We start from the raw sequence: 26030 nt of genomic DNA, 5'->3' as shown, positions 1-26030 counted from the left end.
AACATGAAGACTTTCAATAACCTTCTCCTGATTTCCAGGTAGCAGAGCTGTTACTATAGTTCAGCTAGATTAAAAATGAAGATGAAATCCAATCCAGATTTTGATTAAAAAAAAACCCAATCTCTAGCATTAGTCCTTTCCCTGGTTATTCAATTACATCCAAAACAAGGAGTTTACATTCCAAATCAAGAAGTTTCTGGCCCCACTCCTATCTGATAAGCAGTTACAATCAGGGATTCGACACTTAGCATTTCTGAATATCTCACTCCTCAAAAAAGAACTGAAGTTCCCTTGAAAGCTCTATTTTGGCTCCTTTATTTAGGATATTAGTGGAACTTCAACTCAAGTGATTTCAACAAGCTAACTAGCAAAAACAATGTGTTTTCTTGTAACATGCTTTGCCAGTATTTACTTTCTATTATTTATGATGCATAATAATAGAAAGATATAATTTCCCAGCCTTCTGATTTTTCTTAGCAGATAAAGGGCATATTTAGATCTTTGGTTTGAGTCCTTAATATAATGATAAAAGCAGGGTTTTCCACAGGTGCTCCCCTGGTGAGCTCAAGCTTTTATGGGGCAAGTGAATCTACTTCTCCTCTCTGGGTCCTGGAAGTCTCCACGACCAGGGCCAGTTTCCTCTGCAGGTGGTGGAGGGGTTGCTGGACAAGAAGGGGAGGAAGGAAAGCACGCAAGCCCCAAGCAGGACCTGGGCAGGTACAGCAGCTGCTGCAGGCCGGGAAATCCAAGCCTGAAAGTAATTAGACTTCTGCTGATGTCTGTGTCACTGCGTGTGTGTATGTGTGTGTTTTGCCCAGTGGCCTGACAGCATGGAAATTACCCAGCCTGCCTTGTGTGGTTATGCAATCCTGACTTGGGGAGAAGTGGTAAATATAGCGACAGAAAGAAAATGCACAAATAAAGTTACATCTGAGGCATGAGGGAAAGAAAATGCACAAATAAAATCGTAGCTCTTCGGCATTTGAAGGGTCTCTTTTTACAATGAGAGAAGTATGTCTTTTCCCACACATTTGCATTTGACATTAAAGACGGCACTTTAAACAGGAAACTGCACAAATCTCATTCAACTAAGAATAATGTAGCTGCTACACACTAACTTCTGCATGAAGACAACTGTCCTCCAGCATGGAGGTGAGGCAGCCCCATAACCCGGGGGATCCCAGCCTGGGAAACGTGCCTCCTTCCCAGGCAACCTAGGGGACCAGCCTTTCAAGAACTATTTTCAGTAATACACTTTCATTTTGGTTGAAAAATAAGTACCCTCTGCGTTACTTTTTGAAGATGGAGAAGGATAAAATTAAGGTTTAACCTTCTATGCTGATTATTAAAGTCATTTCTAGAAGACAGCTTTGCACTGGGGAAACCAAGCCAGCCCACACCTATATGAGCACCAGATTTCAGCTACAGACTTCCTGAAGACATTCTGCCCAGAGTGCTGGCTTCTCAGAGACTCAGGCTATGAGGCTGGTAGTGTCCTTTGTCTTTTCCCACATCACAAATGGCACCAAGTGAGGACAGCTTAGTGCTACGTTTTATATAAACAAACTGGTGGTCTTTTAAAAGCAAATAAAGTGAAAATGTCCGGCCTTATCTTGGGAGCAAAACTAAAAATCACTTACATTGATGTGTCACTTCTTCATACTTAAACATCCATGGGAATCTTATGTTGGCATGGCGATTTTATAAAATGTTAGAATAACTAAGAAGAAGAACCACATATTTGTTTTTTGGGTGGATTATATTCTTTTCTGTCCCCTTTAAAGCCTTCCTTGACTGAACAGACAGGAAGAGTGTAAAAACAAAATTTAGAACAAAGCACATTTTAACAGCAAAAGTTATCGAAATATCCCTGCCATTATTTCCTACTCTCTGCTTAATTTTGTGTTTGCCAAATAAATAATCTTATCCCAAAAAATAAAAGATGATGGATTGGGCCATTTGTAATATTTTAGCATAACTACAAAAATTATTTGTCTATGTTAAGATGTCACTGCTAAATTCTCGTCAAAAGGAACACTTTCCATAGAATTCGGGGTAGTGATTCTCCAACTCTATTTGAAGAGCCCATGTACAAAAGAGCACTCGTGAATCAAATTTACTCAAATTTTAGGATAACCCATGGGTTATTATGAACATTTTCATTCTGCTATTTCCTCTTACTCTATGCTCTGTACAGGCCAGGAGCCACTCTGTTTTTCCATTATTATTAGGTATAAGCCTCCTGAAGGGTTTTTTGACTTTTAAATTATTTTTCTGAAAAGTTGCTTTGTAGTGCTGGATCACCAGAAAAAAACATAGTGTTTAAAAATGGTGTTAAAAAAGATACTTAATTTGGGGTGAAACAATGTTACAAAGTTTAATGAATTAAACACTGAAAGAAGAAGCTGCTGCCAAATTCCCTTTTTATCTCCTGTTGCAACTTTCTGCCTTAAGATCCCTTTTCAAAACATGGCCAGTCACTACTCTGCTGATTAGGTGTAAGTATAAATATATAGGCTGTGGTCACTCCATGTACTTATAGTCAGAAGAATGGCAATATGATAATTGTATATCTAGAAAAATATGCTGTACTTGGGTAGGAGAATGGGGCCAGAAACAAAGAAAACAGCTTTAGTGACAGTTCTGAAATGTGAGCCCAAACAGAAAAGTGTAATACGCCACCAAAAGTATTTTTAAGATACACATACAGGACAGCTATTGAAAGTCTTACATAGCACACAAGTTATTAAAATAAAAATTTTTAAAGAGCTATGAATGAACCTTTCAGAGAAAAAATGTTGAAACAGCAATCATAATTTAAAAATTGACATATGAATGTGACCAGTGCTGACATATGATTTATCCTAAATCTGAGCACATTCCTGGTTTACAGCCTCAGCATCATTTAGTCATTCTTAAAAGCTGGAGCAAGCTCTTGCAGGCAGTCTGGGAGCTATACCTTTCCCTCGTGCCGGATGGCCGAGACGGGCGTGACTTCTTCCCCCTTCCTCCGTTTGTCCTCTTCCTCGTCCCGCTCCTCCTCAGCCTTCTTCTCCGGAGTCACAGTGGTGATCAAGTTGGTCTGAGAGATGCCTTTTGTTGTGGCGTACTGGCCAGTACCAACCTCTGCAGCAGACATAGAATCCTTCATGTATATTTCATGGTTTTCATTCACTGATGCTAAAAGCAAATACAATTAAAGAAATAAAATCCAAAATAGTTAGGTCAGAAGACACATGAACAACACCAACTATGTCTTCACTGAAAAAAAAATACCAACACAAAATACCAGGTTTGCCTTGAAAAAACAAATCAGTGCTGCAGGGACCTTCATGAGAGCATGACCTTCCTGTATTTCCTATACGAGTGCTTTAAAATTCGTGAAATGCTCATGTCCTGGAATTTCATCTATCCTCAGACTCTCTGCTGAGGATGTGTGTAAGTGTGGAGGTGAGTGGAGGGTCATGACGCGAGGCTGCCGCTGGGCATATTATCACCATTGGCTGGCACTGGCACCAGTCTCGTAGTGGCCAATTCCACACCTAACAGCAGTCTTTGCAGTACACAATTGTTCTAATACACTTGGCTCTTTGGAAGTGCCATTCACCAAGGAGCACTGAATTGGTTTTCTTATTATTATTATTAATGTTGAAAAGTCTATCACTCTTACAGTATAAAAGCTCCATGGGTAATAACAAATATTAACCATCTTGGTAGAGATTATAAAAATCAGATGGCAATTCCATTCATCTAAAGTACAGAAATGTTTTCATTTCTACTGCATTTTAAACAGACTACCATAATATGCATATACATTTACTCATCTCTAATATTTTGCGAAAACACAATGAATGTTGCTAAATGAAATTCATGCAAATGCAAAACATGCAAACTCAAGAGAATAAGACATAGCCTTTCATCCCAGCTAAAACGTCTTAGTGAAAAGATGCTTAATTAAGTTTTAAAAGTTGGTACTCATTATTTTAGGTTTTAGATATAAAATTTATTAAAACTTATAAATGTTGCTTTTCAAATACACAGTAACTAATCACAGACAAAATATCTACATTATTATTTTAGGAATTTAAAAACATAAATAAAAGAAAGGATTCTGAAATGAAATCCTCTCTGAAATGCTTTTGATAGCTAAACTATGTCACTAAAATATCTTCACTAAGACATTTTATATCTCTTTACACTGTTGAAAAAGCTCATATGAGACACAACTTCCTAATGGACCAGTTAGGCCATTCTCTGTAAGATGCAACCTTGCAAAAAAGCAGTTTATGTTGCAACATGCAGCTGTGTCACCCAGCTCAACAGCAGCAGAAAACATACTAGAGCTGGCAGGACCGCAAGGAGTGAGAGACAACACATACTAACATCACTTTTGGGCAGGGAGAAAGAGACAGCATGACATTAGTACATTGATTTCACAATTGTCTTCTGTCTTCTCAGCAGTCATTATCACACTAAAGGTCATAAGGAAAACAACATTCACAACAAATGTGTTCCCTGGGGTGCACGTCAATGAACAAAGTGGATGATATTCAGGAAAAAAAAGTGCGATTCTACAAAGTTCCTCAAATACTGATAACATATAGAAAGAGGTAATAGAGACACTCTAAAGGAGAAAGAAAAGTCAATAGGATAAACCAGAAAGAAAAGCTTCAATATTAACATCGATATTTTAATATCTTAATTCAGCTCGAAACAGTCCTGATAATTATTTTATTCAAAAGGGCTGGCTCTAAGTTCGGTATTCTGGAAACTCTTAGAAGACACACAATGGTAATTAACTTCCTAGGCTAGCTCACAAAAGCCTGTAAGAATAATTATGAATATAAAATGTGGTATATATACATCATGGAATACTACTGAGTCGTAAAAATGAATAAAATCATGTATTTTGAAGTGACTTGGATGGAGCTGAAGGTCATTATTCTACATGAAGTAACTGAGGAATGAAAAGCCAAATACCATACGTTCTCATGTATAAGTGGGAGCTAAGCTATGGGTATGCAAAGGCACATAGAGTAATATAACGGACACTGGAGACTCAGAAGGCAGACAGTGGCGGTGGGGGGGTGGTGAGGGATAAAAAACTACATATTGGGTACAATGTGCACTACTCAGGTGACAGGTGCACTAAAATCTCAGATTTCACTACTATACAATTCAGCCATGTAGCCAAAAACCGACTGCTTGTATCCCAAAAGCTACTGAAATTTTTAAAAAATGTGAAAAAAGAGTAATTATCAATATGATTATTGAGATAATTACCTATGTAACAAGAGTGCTTTCACATGTATCTTGCTTTTCACAACAGCCCCGTCAAAGGCAGCCTTATTCCTATTATACAGATGACTAAAACAGGCCTGGAGAGCTGAAATCATTTGTCAACCACCGCAGAGACAGAGGGCAGCAGAGCCTGGACTTCAATCTGGATTTACCCATGCCACAAGAGTACAGTTTCCACCTCACTAGTAACATACATAATATAGCACTAATAATGCCATTTTGATTTCTTCTATAAACTGTTCATAAAGTATTCCATTAGAAAAAGACAGTTGTTTTTAGTTGGGAGATTCAAGGAGCACCTCTCCCCATCAATCACCCGGCTAGTGAAATGGGGAAGGCAGAGCTGAGACTCTCAGGGGAACAGTGGCAAAAAAGGTAGGGAAGGAGATGGTACCATGCGCTTGTAACTTTTGTTTATTTTTATTTATGTTTTTCCTTATTATTTAAACCATACCTGCATACCAGAAAGTCCTAATTCTTTTTATTTGCACAGGATAAGAACTTCTATTAAAAACAACAAATCTCCAGGTGCTCCAAATGAGAAGACAGAGACCTAGACATGATTCAGTTCCAGAGTATTCTTACAGCGGGCACGCCTTGCAGCAGAAAGTGTACCTCCATATTACTCCAGAGAGCAATCAAGAAACTGTTCGATAAAACAAAACCCTACTAAAAATTCACTGTTGTGTTATCCCCTAAAAAGGTAGTTTGAATGATCATCTCTCCATTTGACTAATTTAACTTGGCAGTACAGAACCCCTACCTAGCACTGTTCTCCCAGTCCATCTGGGGTAGTAATTAGCACAACTAGGAGAATTTAACTTACAGCCCTTTGCTCTGTTATTTGCATGTCATCCTTTCTACCAGCTATCATCAACTGACTGATAAAGGTCACATTTTATTCATAAAGATTTTTTAGAAACAGAAATAAATTTAACTTATAGATTTATAAAACAAACGGTCTTAAACCTACCAATCCTTTAAGACCTGTTGGCAAGAGAATCAAATCACAGAGTATGTGACTACTATATTTAGAATGAGAGCATCTTTCTCCAAATTCAGGGTGTCAGCTTATGAAAGCTATTTTCTTCATTCCTGAAGTGCGATTCTTTTATGTAATTTTACATAAACCTGCAGATGTTAGACTGACAAAGGGACTTTCATTTCGCTGGGGGAGACTTAAAAATGTGCCATTCAGTCAATAAGCAACAACTGCTTTTCAACATACAATATCCAGGAATATCTATACTTACTGAAAGCTCATGACAGTTTCATATTCTTTTTGGGGTAGGTACTAGGTTATCAAGGGCCAGTAAGCGATGCCTACCTCCATCCAAGCTGCGAGACATGGTATAACGTTTGCTGGATGAGCGTTCAAAGTAAGGTGCTGGGCGATCTATCAACGCACTGGCTCTTCTCGTTTGCGCTTGTGTCCTGCCACTATAACGAAACTTGGAACCCAAGGTTAGGAATTTCTTGGGAGGTGCTTCTGGTAACAGTAGTCTAAAGAGAATAAAGAAAAACAGCAGAAGGACTATTAAGTCCAATATTGAGAGTGCTTTTTAAACTTTTTACTCTGAGAGGTCATGTGTTTTGCATGCTAAACATTACCACACACACAACTTGCAGTTAAATAAATCTGATTTCATAAAAGAATGCATATAGTATATATCAACTAGGGATGTTTTAGAGAGGATATATGCAAATGAGGGTTGTACTGAACTAGATGAATTTTTAACATTCCACGCAAAGTGGACAGTCTATGGTTCTATAAGCCCAAACAGCTACTAAATAGTTTGATATTAGTGAAGAAGAAGAGTGACAATTTGGTGTTGGGTGCCTAATTTGATGGGTCTCATACCATGCATAGGTAGGTAAAGGGATTCAGGGTATTGAGAAATCACTGAAATAGTAAAGAATTGAAATAGTAAGGAATGGATTGGATATTTGAAGCGGACACCCTAAAAATAATGTAAAGACACTAAAGATACTAAAGAAGGGGGGTTTGGGACATGTAAGTACATGACAAATTAGGGAAAATCCTTCAAATTTAGTCTTTTTCTAGTTCTCTTAGGATTTCTTATCAAGAAATATGGTGACAATGAACTTGAAGGGATAGAAAGAATAAAATTCCGTATTTTTTATTGACAATCTTTTTCAGTATAAGTGATTATAATTATTCCTTAGGGAAAAAAACAAAATAATCTCTTCCTACCTGAAAAATGTATGATGCTCAACACATACTTTCCATAAACGCTTGGCAGCTCGATGGTTTGGCAGCTTAAACCCAATGGTGCTTTCAAATTGTTCAAACTAAATTAAAAAAAATACATTGAAGAATAAAGTTTAAAATTATAAATAACAGAAGCCCTGTAAATAAATTACAGAATCACAATGCCACCAGAATTTTAAAAATTTACTTACTAGATCAATTGCTATATGCATAATTCATGCTATACAGATTCATTTGTTAATTTAAAAAATGTGTCTTTAAAATGCTGCAGGTATAAATAGCCACATTATGCATACAGTAAAATGTCTTCTGAATAAGTGTGCATCTTATGATACAACTGAAAACCAAACACAAAAAGGGGTTTTTTTGATTTCTTCCAGAAATCAATTTGCCCTGATATCACTTTTAAACTTTTATTTTCATGGTTTCTCAATGACACAATGACTTCAACTGCAAGGTACAGAAATGAACAAAATGTTTACAAATATAGTCTACAGCATTCTTAGAAATGAGATTTTTCTCCTAATATCTGGGCAGGAAATATGTGTATTTCTTAGGTAGTTGGTAACTTGGTGTCAGAGATTGCTGATTTTATTTGTGTGTTCCGCTATGGATTATCGTGTTAAATGCTAACGTCTCTCTACATCATACGTAAGATCAGAGATTGGGGGAACATATTTTCATATTTTTCAGCATGTACACTTCAGATGATGCCTTATCAGCCATTTGATTTTTCGAGGTGAAATACTCATCTCATTTCCTGCATAATATACTTTATTACTGCAGACGCACAGGTTTTCACATTCTGAAGAAGGTACACATCAGACCACCAGAGGGCAATCATCTTAAACAGTAAAGGCTTCCCCAAAGAGCACACAATGGGTACTACTGCTATAATCAATAGCAAAAATCATTTATATGGCAAAGAACCGAGGTGAGGGGTCATATGCATGGCATGTGAGATACAATCATGTTTGACCTCTATTTCTTGTTTGTTGAGGATGATTAGGGGAAGTGGGAAATACATCACAAATGCTTCAACCGCAACTGCCTTTCCCAACTTCTTATTCACTCTGGATGTTCATGTGCAGTGGTGTTTGTAAAAATCACTACTGTCTAAGGGACCCAGTCAAGACAGACATAGTGTGGCTTGTGACTAAATCATCATCCATTTATTTATCCTGCAACTAATATGCACATATTATGCCAATGCCAGGGGTTATATGGAAGAGTCAGCTTGCACTCTGTTGCAAGAAGCTGGGAAGAGTCTCTGCCAACCTCTGTAGGCAAGGATGATGCAGGCTCCTAGACTACCTGAATAGGTATTAATAGTTTATTAATATCTATTTCTCTGTGTTTTATATCAATTTCTTTCAACTTCTTCAGAGTCTGTGTGTCTCCAATAATTTCTTCTCACTCACTTTTCTCAGGCTGTAAATAGGATTGTAAAAGCAGAGAGAAGAGGAGTGAAAAACCAGCTCTCTCTGAGCCTGCTTCTGCCAGCACCACAACCCCATCTCACTCCTCACTGCTAAACTTTAGGAAGCAGAAGCCACGACCTGCTGCCTCTGCTACCTACTCCTGACCTCAACACACCTGGCAGGTGCTCCTGTTGCCCTTCTGAACTCTGAAATGTCATCATGGGGCCTGACTGTTAAGTTCAACACACTTTTGTTAGTCCACATCCTGCGTGCCCTTTCTGTAACATATGATACTGCTAGCTAACCACTTTCCTCTGAAACTCATCTCCTGGTCATCCATCAGGCTGTTTCTTCTCTTATTTCTCTGGCTGTCATTTCTTCAGCTCCTTGGCCCTTTCTCAAATAGTGGTATTATCCAGAGTTCTAGTTTTAGGGCCTTTTCTTTCTCTAACTTGCCTTGCTCTTGGAGTAATTTATTCCATGTCTAAGGCCTTGAATAAAATATATACAGTTGATAACTCTGTTCAACTCCTTCCTATGCAAGAGTTACTCCCTGAAAATCTGTTTCAAAGGGATTTCAGTTGTTTTTCTGAAAATTTCCCCCTTTTCCCTCCTGCCGAATGTCATCTCCATTGGCTTCAATCATGCAAACTGAAAACCTTTGATTATCCTGGACTTTTCCCTCTTTTAATTACTTCCTCTATCCTGTCTCTAAGACCTGCTGCTTCTGCCTCTGAAACCTCTCTCTTGCATTTGTTCCCTCCAGTCTATTCCCACAGCCTCTGCCCTAGTTTAGGTCTTATCACGTCATGTTTCTAAGTCGTTGAATTTCATTAAGAAATGTATCATTCCAAAATATTCACCTAGTTGTGTCATATCCTGATTTAAAACCTCCCATGACTTACTAGTTGTCCACTGATTCATTTCTCTAGCTCTCCCCTCTGGCCTCTCACAATACTATGCTCATTCCATGTCTACAGAATATCATCTCATTTGCATCATGCTGTTACAATCAAAGTATATGAGTCCGTTTTTCTGCTAAATAGAAAATCCCTTAACAAGGAACAAGGTCATATTTGTCTTTAGATTTCTAATGTCTGACAATAAATAGGTGCTCACTTAACAAATGTTCAATGAAGTCAAATGACTATCTATTGGCTATAAGTTTAATATATAATCTTTAGGAAATATTTTTAAAACACTATAATTTTAGTTATTTACATGAAAAGCTTACAGATTATTTCAGTTATCATAGATAGGTATGATGTTATGTTCATACTAAACATCATTACATGCTTTATGTTTCAATTTTTTTGTTATTTTTGAGACAGGGTCTTTGCTCTCTCACCCAGGCTGGGGTACAGTGGTGTGATCAAACTCACTGCAGCCTTAAATCCTTGGGCCCAGGTGATTCTCCCACCCTTGGCCTCCCAAAGTTCTGGGATTACACGCATGAGCCACCATGCCCAGCCGATATTCTGATTTTTTAAATTGCATTTTCCACCAAGAAACTCCAGTAGAGAAGTAGATTTTGAAGATAAGAGATAATTCTATATTATATCAGAAAATGTTCAGAGATATAAGTATGCTAGAATCTTTGAGCTTTGACTGCCTCTGTTATACTAACCATACCAATTAGAAATTTGAGGTATTTATTAACTATCTCTTAAGTAAATAAGAGTAGATATGTGTTACTATTATGTACAAACCACTAAGGAAGATATAAACGTAAGTTGATCATGGAGGCTGTTGTCCAAGGAGTAAGGACTAGTTAACAATTCTGATTGTCTCATTAGCTTCTCTGACTTAAAACAAACAAACAAACAAACAAACATATATTGAGCTATAGAACATTGATATAATTCACACTAATTGTCCTTTGTTCTAATATTCCTTGTACCTTGAAGTACAGGACCTCTAAACTGTTCACTTTAAAGTACAACCAGATTTTCAGGACAAACAGAAAGAGCATGGAGAAATAACAAAAGCATGTGGAGGAAGAGATTTATCCATTACTACTTGAAGTATACACAAAATTATTAATGAGACTGGAATTTTTTTTTTTTTTTTTGAGACGGAGTCTCGCTCTGTTGCCTAGGCTGGAGTGCAGTGGCACGATCTCGGCTCACTGCAAGCTCCGCCCCCTGGGTTCACGCCATTCTCCTGCCTCAGCCTCCCGAGTAGCTGGGAATATAGGCACCTGCCACTACGCCTGGCTAATTTTTTGTATATTTAGTAGAGACGGCATTTCACCGTGTTAGCCAGGATGGTCTCGATCTCCTGACCTTGTGATCCACCCCCCCTCGGCCTCCCAAAGTGCTGGGATTACAGGCGTGAGCCACCGCACCCGGCCGAGACTGGATTTTATATTAAAATATGTTTTTAAAAACCCTCCAATTAATGTATGCAGTAGGAAATATTGGAACAATATAATAAAGAAGAGAATATTTATTACTGTTTATTGGGCAAACCTACAATAAACTCTCTCAGGCACTTAGATGTAATTCACTGTGTCCCACAATGCTCAAAACTCATAAGCAGATAATTTAAATGCTTGCTTGCTATCAGGGATCTTTCCTCCCAATGCACAGGCAAATGTGGGTATACTTACCTCTCCCGGCCGGATCTTAATGTAAAAGTTGTTCCGTTTGTATGAAATCTTTAGAACCTTGGGCCAGGCAAATCTGTTTATTCGCAGCCGGTCGCGATATATCAACAGACCACTTGCACAAACTCCTAACATAATTTCTACCCCTTCTGAGTCCTGGAAAATAAAAGCAAGAAACAACAGATCAGTATCTAACTTATTTCCATTTTCTGCTGGGTAAAGTATTTAAGCATCCACGACAGAAACTATAAATGGCTTGTTTACTTATGCAAAATGATGCAGCCATTTTTAAAACATTACCATTAAACATTAGCCTTTTGGTGAAGATGTTTATCACTATGGAGAGGTTTGTTAGAATAAAATCTGCTCTCCCAGGTGTCTCAGACTTACAAAGTAAATACTGCACACCAAGAGGGCCCAGCTCATGAAGGTATGTTAATAACGGTAATAATAGTAGCCACAGTTCTCGCTTGTCAATTGCCAGGCACTGCTCTGCTTTACATATATTAACTCTTTTAATATTCACTGTAATTGAGATGGTTACTATTATTATTCCCATTTTACAGATGAGAAAATAGGTACAGAGTTCCAGTTGAACACAGCCTGGTTCCAGAGGCAGCACTCTTAACCAACACGTATGCTAACAAGATGGACCCTGTCTTTTCCTATGAGGGTTTTGGTTGTTGTTCCTTTAAAAAGAGCCCCGATATTTTTTATATACCATTATTGTCAGAGTAAAATTTAAATACGAAATAGTTTTTTTAAAAGTATGAATGAATAAAAAAATGTAAGAATGTATTTTCCCCAACAACCGCCCTTCCCTCCACACAAACACACTGCCCAGTGGTAATCACACTTAGCAATATGGCTCACATATATAAATATAAATACTTTTAAAATATGTGTATAGTTTTTTTTTAAGAAACAAACCTGAGATCATCCTAGAACTGCAATTTCCTTTTGCTACTTGCACATTTCATGTTTAGGTAATTTCCTAGGGATGTGTGATGTCCAGAGGTCATCAGAGATGTTGTATCAAGCTTAGGAGATGTACCACATACAGTCTTTCCCCATGCTGTATTCCATTTAAGTCAGGGTAAAATGAACATTTGTGGTGGCCATGAATGAAGGAAAAAGACAGGACACAGGCAGGATTGTATGTGAGGTCAGAGTCCACCCCTGGTCCCACTGATTGTTGGAAGCAGGGGACAGAAAGGGTCATGAGCTGAGCATCCATTGGAAGCTATGCCCAGGTCTGCTGTCAATGCAAGGCAGGAGATGGAAATTTCCAGAATCAGAAATACATATACTGGTCCATCTCTGGGAAATGTAAGTTTGCCAACAAAGCATAATTGGTTTAAAATGAAATATTTTACTTTGGAAACGTATCACTCCACGACATACTGAATTACTCTGCAGGAGTGGAAATATTTGATGGCAGGATATTACAATATAATAAAATTTGAGGAGAACTCAAAGACTGGAAACTGCCCACCATTTATCTAGGACTTTAATTTGAAAGAGTGATTTAAAGAGCTATAACCTGATGCTGACACACAGCTGGCATTACTGATCCTTTAAAACCAGCCAATCTGTCTGCGCCACCACTCAGAGATGACCACCTTACGCCATCGGCAGAGTGCAGGAACGAGGAAGCACTGCCAGAATCACTGCTCTTTGACTCATTTTCTTTTTGGTAACTGTAGAACAGGACTTTAGGAAGTGTACCTTCAACCTACTGAGGGAAAGGACATTCGAAACCTTTTCCATTATTAGATAACAATAAAACTTCTAATAAAAATTTTAATCACCCGTTAATTCTTTGAATTTTAAGAAAACAGTAGCTCCCTTCATGAGGAAGATGAAGAAGGCTCTGATGCCTCCTCTTCTTGTCCCCTCCAAAACACACCTCTCTGTGTCCCCAAATCAAACTGTTATCTCTAGTACACCCTTAGCAAATGGCACTGAAATAAACTACCGCTTGTCTTCCTTCTCCTGGAGACAAAAGCTGGTTGAGAGCACGAGCTCTGTTTATCTTTGTAATCTCACGGCCAGCACACTGCCTACCTTGCATGCATGAAGCCATTACACATTTGTTGAAATAGAGGTTAATGAAAAATGAAAATGGCACAAACGAGTGCAGTTTTAAATTGGATGCAAGTCTCCATTTCATTAATCGCACGGCAAAAAAAAAATGATACTTTTCATCTCAAATTTTCTGCCACAGCCCACAGTATTGAGGTTAGTTTGAGAAATCTTTTTTTTTTCTTTTTTTTTTGAGGCAGGGTCTCCCTCTGTTGCCCAGGATGGAGCGCAGTGGTGCCATCTTGGCTCACTGCACCCTCCACCTCCAGGGGCTCAAGCAACCCTCCTCCCTCAGCCTCCTGAGTAGCTGGAACCACAGGCATGTGCCACCACACTCGACATTTTTTTTTTTTTTTTTGGTAGAGATCGGGTTCTGCTACATTTATTCTATTGGGTCTCAAACACCTGGGCTCAAGCAATCCCCCTGTCTCAGAGTGCTAGGATTACAGGTGTGAGCCACCTTGCTGAGCCTGAGAAATCTTTGGTTTTAAAAGTTATGACAACAGTATTTCTTAAGGACATGTGCATTTCACTATCAATAAATACATGTGCACTCCCTTTAGCAAGGAGCACTGGGGTGTACCCAAATAGTCCCTGTCATCATGAAAATAAAGGGGCATACGATTTCTTTAATTCAACATCAGTGTTCGAACTTTGCCATCCTGCTCTGTGGTATATCCTATATGGACTTATATCTACATTTCAGAATCTTACATAAAATAAATGACTCTGACAAAGCCTATCAAGATGCACATTAAGTGACAAACAAGCAGAGACAGATGTACAAAGAAAAAACAAAGCATTTAGGTTTTCCAAAACATAGGACCTTTGTGTAATATGGGTATTTATTCTTCATACAGGATTCCAGCTCAGAATTTTTAAATGGATTGTAAAGCTCAGGGTCTTTCACACCGTCAACAGAAGCGAGGCATCTCGCTCATAACCGGAGATTAGTTCCAATTTGTTTCAGTAAATTTGCTTCTTCAAATGATGGAGTTTGGCTGCATGGGAAAATGGAGTCTATAACTGAATTATCTGTTATACTTAATATTCAGAAAAATTCCTATAATGCTACATTTGCGCTTCCTTCTCTTTCTTTTTAATTGGCATAATTTGAAATCACATTATTAAATGAAAAGGCAGCCATCTATTTTAATTCTGTAGCTATAGCAATGTTAAGTGATTTTATATTTACTGATAGAAACACTGATACATCCTGAGGTGCACTTCCTGAAATGCACACCCTAATCTTTTATTTATTTATTTATTTCTGGGCAGTAAGAGAATCAAAGTGTGTGATTTAACTCAAAAATAGCTTCAGATTCACTCAAATTCTCAGGCTCCCTTCATTTCCTTCTTGTTTCCTTATCTTTTAGCCTCTTAGGGGGAAACACTAAGAGAAATTTAAAAATCTTAATGTCTGTTCTTATTTTCATTTTGAAATTCTTACTCTACCTTGTACCTAACATATAATAGAAAACATCTTTGTTATCTGAGTGTAAAATAGGTGAAAAAGTGTAATAATGAACTGGCAAGTAAACAGAGCTACACCTGCTGTTGTAATTATACACAAATGTCAAAGAGCTTGGCATTCAACATAACAGCACATCCCTGGTGTGAACCTCCGCCAAGTCACAGAGATTTTGCTAGTGCTCAGGCCTTGGAGAGCTCATCCTGCATGACGTGCAGAGTGATCCGCGGCAAAACCAATCAAACCTGCACAGATTCAAGGGCCACTATTCTCCCCAAATCCCTGTGGATTAGTCTGCTCTCCAAAAGCTAACCAAAGTGCAGCCCAACTTCCAGTATCAACAGAACCTACAGATCACAGAGCTCCCAGCAATGGGTCCGCAGGGGTGCTGAGGTGTTTGCTCGAACGGAGCCAGCTGAAATTCTCTTCATTTCCAGGCCCTAAACCTGACTGTTTAAGACACTCGTTGGCCTGGAAACCTGTAACTGCACATTCTGTGAGTCTCAGACCATGAAATCGGTGACTAACTCTGTCCATAAAAGTCAAACACACATCCCTAAACAGGAAAAATGTCATCCTGTTGGACCCAGTCAGAAGAAACAACCTCTGACCTTAACATTGACCTTTTTAACACTGCGAATGCATCAGAATCCAAACCTAGGATCCTAACACATTTTGTATGTTTTGCTAACAAAAGTTTTCATAAAAGCTTCCTTGCATTTCCACAAGACTTTTATTCTGGGCTGTTTAAAAAGACTAGTAGTCCTATCTTCATTCTACCACTACTGAAAAGTACGAAGATTCCAGGAAAAGCATGACACAGAGTCAAAGCTGCTCTGTGTATCCTCACGACTGTAACCCTCCTACAGTCTCAACCCAAATTCTTTCTTCCCAAGACTCCATTCCCAAGATACACCTTTAACATTTCATCCATCACCAGTCAACGAAGCAAACCTTAGCCTAGTTGAACTTTAAAACAACAACCTTATTTCAGAGTTCTGATTATTTGTCAGAGTGCCTAAACTTTAGAGGTAGACTTCTTAAATTCAATATGAATTTACTGCTGCCTGGTATGTATCCAGGTAGGGCCACAGACAGTGTCTGACACTTAACGAATGTGACGCTTGAGTCTTGGACAATCGGCTAAGTTCGGACAGACAGATAGGAAAGAGGAGGATAGTCCAGAGACGGACATAGTCAGGGAAAGCGTAGAAACAGAGTCTGATGGGAGCAAAGGTTATGTGACGGCACAGAGTGGGAAATACGACTGTGATGGGGAGGCAGGGTGAAGTAAAAGTCTGTTATGTCAAGGTAGGTTTCTAACTGCATCAAAAGGCAATCAGAGGCTTTGCCTATCACGGGCTTTCAGAAGGCTGTGCCCAGGAGTAATGCAAGTTTGAGACACAAAGAGCAAACCCCTCAGTAAATATCAGAAAGCTACATTTGTTGTATCGTGGAGTAGGGCTTAAAAGACAAACAGAGATTTGAATTCTCAGAGGTTTCATTTATATTAACTGAAGTAAAAATCACCAGCTTACAGTAATAACAACATCAAGTTACATAACATTAAATAGAAAGTTTAGGGTTTAAAAAAATGCATACCTTAGCATGATGTAAATCTACCCCATACATTGATAATTTTTTGGCATTTTCCAAGAAATGCATCTCTGCTTCTGCTGGCGTCATTCCTCTAATAAGAAGAAAAATATGTTACAATGATACTCTTCCCTTCCCTGGTAGGCTGCAATATTTCCCACTTAGTTCCATGCTATCTCATAAGAAGTCCTATGGAGGCACCAGCAGATACATGAGAAAAGAATAACAAGAAAAAGGGCTTTGCAAGAAAGCACTACAAATGAACACCTGGATGCTCTGAGTGAGAGCTTGCCCATCTCAGAATTTTACTGTGCATGGACCCACACTATGCTCAAGTCTCGCCGTTAATGGACTGAAATCAGTACTGGGAAGAGGTGGGTTGTGTGCGGGACACTCTCCCATCAAGGCACAACTTAAATGAACACCTTTCTGCCTCTAACCTGTGGCTCTTGTGCAGCTCGATCACTTTGTCTTCCAGTTCTTTAGTGTGGTTTGGTGCAAAGCGGAACTCACTAATGTAATCGCTCCCACATTCGTCTGGGTCATAGTCTCCGAGCTCTGACTGGACAGTGTAGGAGCCCAGCAAGGCCAGGGTAACGAAGGAGCAGGGCAGCCTTCCGGACACGATGTCATCTCGCAACTGCAAGCAGAGGTAGTACCTTCCAGGAACCAAAAGCACAACACAACGAAGGCAGCATGAGGATACAGGAAAAGGAGATCGCTTGGTAAAAATCGTGGGCAAATAATTTCTCCCTGTAGAACAGCCTCTCTAGGATAAGTTTTCTAGCGTCTATATATTTTGATATTTACTTCATACATACTTGTTCTAGATAGAAGGGAAAAATACTTGGTTACAAAAGACAGTATTTAAAGGCATTTAGAAGCAAGTCGACGTTCATAATAGGGTTTTATTAAGAAAGCACAGTCTAAAAGAAACTTAAAGACATATTCTTCTAACATCTTTTAAAATAACTTTTAAAGTCAAATGAACAGTCCCCAGTACAGTTCCTGAAATCCTTGGGTGGGGGAATTATAATGTAAAAATGTTCTTAAATACAGTTATGTGCCACAAAACGATGTTGCAGTCAATGATGGACCACACATAAGATGGTGGTCCCATGAGATTATAATGGAGCTAAAAAATTCCTATTGCTTAGTGACATCATAGCTATCTTAATGTCATAGCCTAACACATTACTCACGCCTTTGTGGTGGTGCTGGTGTAAACAAACCTACATGTATAAAAGACTAGCACATACAATCATGTGCAGAACTTAATACTTGATAAGGATAACAAGTGACTACGTTACTAGTTTATGTATTCACTATGCTATACTTTTTATCATTATTTTAGTGTGTACTCCTTCTACTTGTAAAAATAAAAAGTTAACTGTAAAACAGCCTCTGGCAGGTGCTTCGGGAGGTATCAGAAGAAGACACTGTTATCCTAGGAGATGACAGCTTCATGTGTGTTACTGTCCCTGAAGACCTTCCAGTGGGACAGGATGTGTAGGTGGTGACAGTGATACTGATGATCTTGACCCTGTGTAGGCCTAGGCTAATAATATATGTGTTTATGTCTTAAGTTTTTAACAAAAGAGTTTTAAAAGTAAAAACAAATTATAAATTTTAAAAATAGAAAAAAACTCACAGAATAAGGATATAAAGAAAGAAAATATTTTTGTGCAGCTGTATGATGTGTGTTTTAAGCTAAGTGTTACAAGAGTCAAAAAGTTTAAAAAGTAAAAAAAATTACAGTAAGCTAAGGTTAATTTATTATTGAAGAAAGAAATTTTTAAAAATAAATTTAATGTGGCCTAAGTATACAGTGTTTATAAAGCCCACAGTAGTGTACAGTAATGTCCTGGGCCTTCCCATTCACTCTTCACTCACTCACTGACTCATTCAGAGCAACTTCCCGTCCTGCACGCTCCATTCATGGTAAGTGGCCTACACAGGTGTACCATTAAGAAAAATCTTTTATATTGTATTTTTATTGTACGTTTTCTATGTTTAGATACACAAATACTTACCATTGTGTTATAATTCCCCACAGTATTCAGTATAGTCACATGCTCTGCAGGTTTCTAGCCTAGGAGCCAGGGGCTTTATCATAGAGCCTAGATGACTAGTAGGCTCTACCATTTGGCTTTGTGCAAGTCCACTCTTAAGATGTTCACACAACAACAAAATCATCTAAAGATGCATTTCTCAGAATGTATCCCCATTGTTAAGTGACATGACTGTGTGATTATTAGGCCCCAATTAGCCTTATGGAAGTATTTTGATATTAAGGTGACAGGTCTTACTATACGAGCAAAACAGATTTCAGGTAACTCAATAGCTATGTTATTATAAACTTCACTCTCAATTTCCTGCATTCTTAATGAGGTAGTCTCTTTATAATAACACAATTTCTCCTGTTTTCAGTTCTCATTTTTAAAATTTAGATAGCTTCTTAAAATCTATCTAAGATATAAAGAATTCCTACCTTAAAATTCGAGAATCTTGTCCCCATAAACAGTTTTAAACTGGAGAAATTAACATTTTCCATATAATTTTGCCATATCATAAAAATATGACCTACAAAAATATGTTGATTTGTCTTCTCCGTTATTTTGCTTTTGAGACTTACAGATAAATTACTAACTGCCAAAGACCTCAAGGTAAGTGTTAACATTGATGAGTTTTAATAATCCCAAGCACAGCCTAGTATATGGATAGAACAAAGCACACCTGGTACCTTGTATATAAGAAATGAACTGTTCATCTATGGAAGCAGAGGACTATGAGAAAGTTTAAAGGTCCCCTCTAAATATGATTTTAGGCAAGTGACATAAATCCATGTAATTATGACAAAAAATCCTTAAACATTTAACAGGCTCGGCTCTACAAATATTACATGAGTCAACAGAAAGAAACCATGCACTACATTTTCTTTCTTTCTTTTTTTTTTCTGAGACGGAGTCTCACTCTCTTGCCCAGGCTGGAGTGCAGTGGCGCGATCTCGGCTCACTGTAAGCTCCGCCTCCCAGGTTCATGCCATTCTCCTGCCTCAGCCTCCTGAGTAGCTGGGACTTCAGGCGCCCGCCATGATGCCCGGCTAATTTTTTGTATTTTTAGTGGAGACGGGGTTTCACCGTGTTAGCCAGGATGGTCTCAATCTCCTGACCTCATGATCCACCTGCCTCGGCCTCCCAAAGTGGTGGGATTACAGGCGTGCGCCACCGTGCCTGGCCCACCATGAACTACATTTTCAAATCCAGGTATATGTGGGCTCTATAACCACAAATTAGCCAAAATAAAACAGTTCTTCAATAGCAACTAAAAACTATCTTTAAATAAGAAATTATAACTTTTCTCTGATTTATTGCAAATATAAAAAATCCTCTGGAACTAATTTTTACCCTTCTCTTAATATGTCTGGTGAAATTATTTTTAACTGTAGCAAGTGATTGAAGTTGTTTTGAGTAATTTCCCTTTTCTGTAAAGCCCTCCAAAAAGAATGCAAAGCTCACACAGAAAATTCTGCATACACTGCACAAAATTGCTTTGACTGGTCATAAACTTACTACCGAGCTGAGCAAGAGAGTAGGGGTTTTAAGGTGAATGGAGAGAAGCCTAGAAGGTCAGAGCACACCAGAACAATGAACTGAGTGTCTGTGTCTCCTCCCCTCCAAATCCATATGTTCGAATCCTACCCTCAAGGTGATGGAATCACAAGGTGGGGGTCTCTGGGAAGTGATTAGGGTGGAGCCCTCATGAATGGGATTAGTGCCCTTATAAGAAAGGCTGGAGAGAGAGAGACCCCCTCACCCTTTCACCACATGAGGACACAGTAAGAAGTCAGCATCCTGCAACCCGGAAGCAGATCCTCACCAGGACCTGACCTATGGGCACCCTGATCTCAAACTTCTAGTCTCCAGAATGGTGAGAAATAAGTTTCTATTGTTTATCAATCAACCACCCACTTTAAAGTATTTTGTTACAGCAGCCCAGACTAAAACATCCAGTACAGCTTTATAATGAGATCCCCTTTCACACTCAAAGCTGTTACCAAACTGAAATATTTTAATGTTTTGATTTCTTTCTTAATATCTTCTTTCTAGAAAACAAATTAATCATTTTCCTTGTATATACAGGACATAGAAATTAAACACTTAAATTTATGTGTGTGTGTATGTGTTGGTTATATAAAAAGCACAAGCATCCAAGGACATTTTTACTCTAAGTATTAAAGCAGAAAAACTAAGAGCTGCTATATCATACAAGGCTGAATTCCATCCAATTTGACTATGGTAGGTGGATGACAGTATCTCAGTTCTGCATGTTTTCCCACCAGGGTCAAGCAGAGGGAATATCAGCCTGGCACCAAAGATTCAACAGTGAAAAGATAGGATTTGGCAAATCTTCTCATCAGATGTTTGCTCTTGTTCATTTGCCTTTTGTTTGCCATTTGAGCGTGGATGATTGTAAGGCTACCAGATGTAAGCAGGCTCCTTTCCGGAACATTTAAGAGAAGCACAACTCTCCCAATATGCTTGTCTTTTGCATAGCCAACTTTCAAATACCTGGTGATATCTTCAGATAGTTGGGCAGGGTCTGGTGGATAAAATTTCACATTAAATGAAAAGTGCCAAGCACCACCTGCAAGGATGGAAAAAAATTAGAGTAAAACCTTGAGAAATTCTTATGACTCTAATTGATGGCCAGAACTGCCTTAACTCCAAGCATTAACACCCAGGCAACTTTTGACCATTAATGGAAAACTGGGAAACCTTGGTCACATGAAATCTACAGATAAGTCTGAAACCTTGTCTAACTTCTAATCTTCTTCCCAATCAAATCCTTTATTGGTACTTTTAACTAGTATGGAAACTGATCAAACTTCCTACCCTTTTCAGAATCAAAGGTAAATAAGCACTTGGAAGAAGGAAAAAACATGAGTGACACGAATAATCTTCAATCAGATAAGTCTGGGAGTGGCTGGATTTATTGCTGCGAATTTCTGGATAGCTCACAGATCAACACTACAATCATAATTCCCATTTTCTTTGTCCTTTCTGCTCTGTTATTACAGGTCATATCCAATTATAATAAATGTCAAGGGACTATTCAACATACGTTTATTTTATGGGAAAGGTTTGTTGCAGTGAACAGTGTTCTAGTAAGTGGGCTGCTCTGTGGACTGTTGAAAATTATTTTCTTGCTCAGGGAAATTTTTGATGAAATAGGTACTTGAATGTATTTTCTGCATATTGCCAAATTTTGCACCTGCACCTCCTTAGCCTGAGACTTAGCCGGATCCTCTTTATGCTTTGCAATCTTTATCCTGTGGCCTCTACTCAAGGCCTCTCCAGCACTGAAAAGGGTCAACCAGGAGTCAGCTCACAAGTATCTACTCTCTGTATTATCAACACATATCCTTGAAATATTATGAAGCCTTAACTAAGCTCCACATCTCATTAATACTAACCCTAATTGTATATGGTTTATCAATATAAACATGGAAAATACCCTTTTCTTTTTTTTCCACATTTACTATGTGATCATTACTGTATTCACTCTGTTCTTCCGGCCTTCAAATGCAGTAACTTACCAAAGTCTGGGTATCTCTTCTCTGTGGTGCTGTTTATATTTGTTCCCTCTACCCAAGAGGTACACTAGAGCCTAGGTCCTGCTTGTATTTCGAATGGTTTACTGAAAAATTCCTCCCAGTCCCCCAGGCTTCCACCCTGGAGGTCTTTCACCCATGCCTCACCCAGTGGCCACCGACTTGCCCTTACTCTAGGATTCTGACTTCACAGTCCACCCCTTATGCTTCCAATACTCTCCCAAGACTTCCAAATCTCTCTGTCTCTGCATTAAATGACTTCTGGAAACTCCATTGCTCCATGAGCCCTTCCCAAACATTCAGAAGAAGGTACAGTACTGTATTTCCTAGCTCCTTTCTCTGCACTGTTCTCTTGCATCTGAGGCAATACTTAGCTTCATCAGTTTCTTACATTCTGTCATAAATGGCATAGATCCATCCCTGTATTAGTTATAGTTAATTCTTAACACTACCATTGACATCACATTTAAGATTCCACATGGCAGGAACTCTACCTGAGGTGCCCTATAAAGGATTTGGCATAGGACCAGGCATTATTGGGAACTTAGTATCATTTTTAAACCATTCAAAATATATCTGTCAGTCAAATACATTTTCGTAATTGTTTTTCCCACTGTTCTCAAAAAAGTACTTCTGTTTTTCCAAAAATAGTCTGATTTGGTTTTATTTTCTTATTGATTCCTATTCACTTCCTATTAAAATAGATCCCTTCAACGCTTGCCAGTGATAAGGTTCATAATGAGATCTGGCTTTCCCCCAAGCAAGTGGAATTAAAACTAATGGATTAGTTATGGGAAATGGATTTATTGCTCTTTTATAATTTTCATTCACTTCAAAGCAGGCCTTGAATCCAATGAATAGTTTAGCAATGTAATTATACAATCTTATAATAAATATCCAAGTTAGACACTAATAAGTAATAAAAAATACAGAAAAGACATTTAATGCAAAAATCCTCATTCTAGGAAAGCAAGTTTCAACCTATAGTGAGCCGAAGAAATACCTGAGGTACTTGTTAAAAATGCCAATTCCCAGGCTCCACCCCAGAGATTTTTATTCCAGAGATTTGGAGTATGGCCTAGGAATCGATGGCTTGAATAAGCTTCCTTATGGTTCTAATAATAAAAATGGGCTTTGGAACCACATTTTGAAAATCACTACTACTACTAAGGAATCTACTTCCCTAAGGTTATAACACACAAAAAATACATCTTTCAGGACAGTATTTTGAAACAATGGGAAAGTGTACAGAAACTATAATACAATCTATACCCCAATCAAGAAAAAAAAGTCCAGTTAAATGGGGCATAACACTGGAAATTAATGAGAGAGGCAGATTAAAGCTCAAATCCATATCCCCATAAAGAATATGACAGAAACAAATCCACTGAGAAGGAAGTGCTTACGCAATAAATAAGTTTGCAACTCTACATCTGCTCAAATGAGGGCCCTAGTTAGAAAGAGGAAATGAAACAGCTTGAACACATTAAAATGAATATTTCTATAATGCTGATGTGGAATTTTAAGTTACAAATTTATGATAAATAGAAAATTATAACACTGATGATAGTTCATTCTTATGAAAAATTTCTAATGTTAGTCTTTTATGCCAGACAAATCTTAAAATTTCTAATACACTGCATTTATATCATAAAAGTGCGATATATGCTCTATGTCATAAAATTACTGTATCATAAACATACTTAAAATCACAAAATATAGTCTATTTAGAAATTTTAAGATCCTGCATGCTTAAAAGATGACTGGAATAAGAATTTTTTTCATAAGAACTCTTCAGTTTCAAAATTTTGTTTTTTAGAAGCAGGGTCTCACTCTGACACCCAGACTGGACTGCAGTGGCACAATCACAGCTCACTGCAGCCTTGAACTCCTGGGCTCAAGTGATCCAACCCCCTCAGCCTCCCTAGTAGCCAGGACTAACTAACTACAGGCATGTGTCTCTGCGCTCAGCTAATTAAAACAATTTTTTAAAAAAATAGAAACAGGGTCTCATTATGTTGCCTAGGCTGGGCTTGAACTTCTGGCCTCAAGTGGTCCTCCTGTCTTGGCCTCCCAAAGAACTGGGATTACAGGCATGAAGTTTTAGAATTTTCTATTTATCATAAATTTGGACTTAAGATATTTGTTAGCTCGGTTTCCATTTTCTTAGAGATCTCATTCTAAAGGAATACTGTGAGCCCACAGCATAAAAAGCATGGAAACATCCTTTTATCATTTATATTTTGGAAGTGGAGATGATGGTACAATAATTACATTAGATAAGGTAATACTTCTCTGCCTTGGTTGAATGTAAAATTTTGTGGCAAGAGGGCATTTTAGTGGATGGGAAACAACAAAGAATACAGGTAAAAATATCGAATTCCATTTTTAAAGAAATTCCAACTTTCCTTATCTCCTTTATCTGCAAGACTGTCAGTTTTCTTTATGGCAAAGTCATATACACTGCCTAATCTGCATGATAAAAAAAATCCTTTAAAACTCTTGTTTTGATTGTCTTGTCCCTTTAGCTTTCTTCTCTTTGAAAGGATGGTAGAAGACACTATAAATGGGAAGTTAAAGAAAAAATGAATCCTATTAATAATAAAAAAGAAAATTAGTTTTATACAGCCTTTCCTGTCATGGTATTATGACTTATCCTTGAACATTTTATATATTTTCAAAGTACTTTGCAATTATTAATCAGCTCAGTATTCCATTAATTAGATGAATAAGAGAACTTTATGCACACAAAATGTTATGATATATATTCAGCATGTCTATTTTAGTAACTCTTTAATACTCCTTAGAAAAATATCTTAATTTTTTTCTTAGGATTCCTCAGAACAAAAAATAAGTAGTGTTTTCACCTATTTATCACAACTACAGCTATCCCTGGTTTCCATCTCAATTAACTGTTTCTATTAACCTAATTTGTTATCAAGTTTCTGGTTAGTGGATACATCAAATTTCCCTCAAACATACGGTAAAGATGTCTTAATTGTATAAATAATCACCCGACTTTCTTATATCTAGAAGTATGGTTATACTTTTGTCTTTCTGGGATATTATCTAGTATTGAACCATTTCCAAACTGCTCACTAGTGATTATGTTTTATTAGTACTTGGGGTATTATTTTGATAGCTCACGACTTTCAAAGGCACTGAGAAGTATTTGCTTGCTCTTTTAATAGTAAACTGTTGAAAAGTTTTACTTATTGAAATGGGAATGATGTTCTTATTAATAAACTGCTCTTAAATGTGTTCTTTAACTAGAATTAGTTGTTTGGAAGAATTTAGACTTTACTGACAAAAATATGAATAAAAACGTAGTTATTTTAAATTAGTATCCATGTTTGCGGCAAAAGTAAGAGCTATAGTAAAGGGTAAAAAAATTTTAAAAACTCCTGCTTCTCAACCCCGACATTGGATGATACTGCTGGAGTAATTACTATTAAAACCTTCCTGCCTTCCAAGAGTTTTCCATGCATCTATACAGACATAATTTTTTAAAAACGTGATTATGCTATAGATAATATTTTGCAAACTGATTTTCACTAAAGAGAGCTAAGATGTATTTATATGGCTCTTCCATGATTGACTTAATAATTTCTTTATACATGGATAATTAAGGTGCTTCTAGTTTTCTGCTACTGTAAATAGTAATATAATGAAACTTCATTTGCTATACAAATGCACATTTT

General features: G+C 37.7%; 1 protein-coding gene across 41 annotated transcripts in view; it reads right to left on the bottom strand.

The window, feature by feature from the left end:
• The window catches only part of EPB41L3 (erythrocyte membrane protein band 4.1 like 3), a 237483-nt gene that overhangs the window by 24333 nt on the left and 187120 nt on the right, over positions 1 to 26030 (bottom strand). For 28 of the 41 annotated variants that reach the window (XM_057300469.2, XM_057300475.2, XM_055102603.2 and 25 more), the window contains 7 exons: positions 21287 to 21362; positions 17156 to 17374; positions 16722 to 16809; positions 11567 to 11719; positions 7517 to 7614; positions 6629 to 6804; positions 2960 to 3180 (listed from right to left, as the gene is read on the bottom strand). In XM_057300469.2, the coding sequence (XP_057156452.1) occupies positions 2960 to 3180; positions 6629 to 6804; positions 7517 to 7614; positions 11567 to 11719; positions 16722 to 16809; positions 17156 to 17374; positions 21287 to 21362 (1031 nt within the window). The remainder of the gene's footprint in view (positions 1 to 2959; positions 3181 to 6628; positions 6805 to 7516; positions 7615 to 11566; positions 11720 to 16721; positions 16810 to 17155; positions 17375 to 21286; positions 21363 to 26030) is intronic. The other 13 variants (XM_057300473.2, XM_055102601.2, XM_034943518.3 and 10 more) reach the window with 1 other exon arrangement.

Source organism: Pan paniscus, chromosome 17 (assembly GCF_029289425.2).
Source record: "Pan paniscus chromosome 17, NHGRI_mPanPan1-v2.0_pri, whole genome shotgun sequence".
Taxonomy (NCBI): domain Eukaryota; kingdom Metazoa; phylum Chordata; class Mammalia; order Primates; family Hominidae; genus Pan; species Pan paniscus.
The sequence above is the reverse complement of the archived record's forward strand: the minus strand, read 5'-3'. Positions and strand labels throughout refer to the sequence as shown.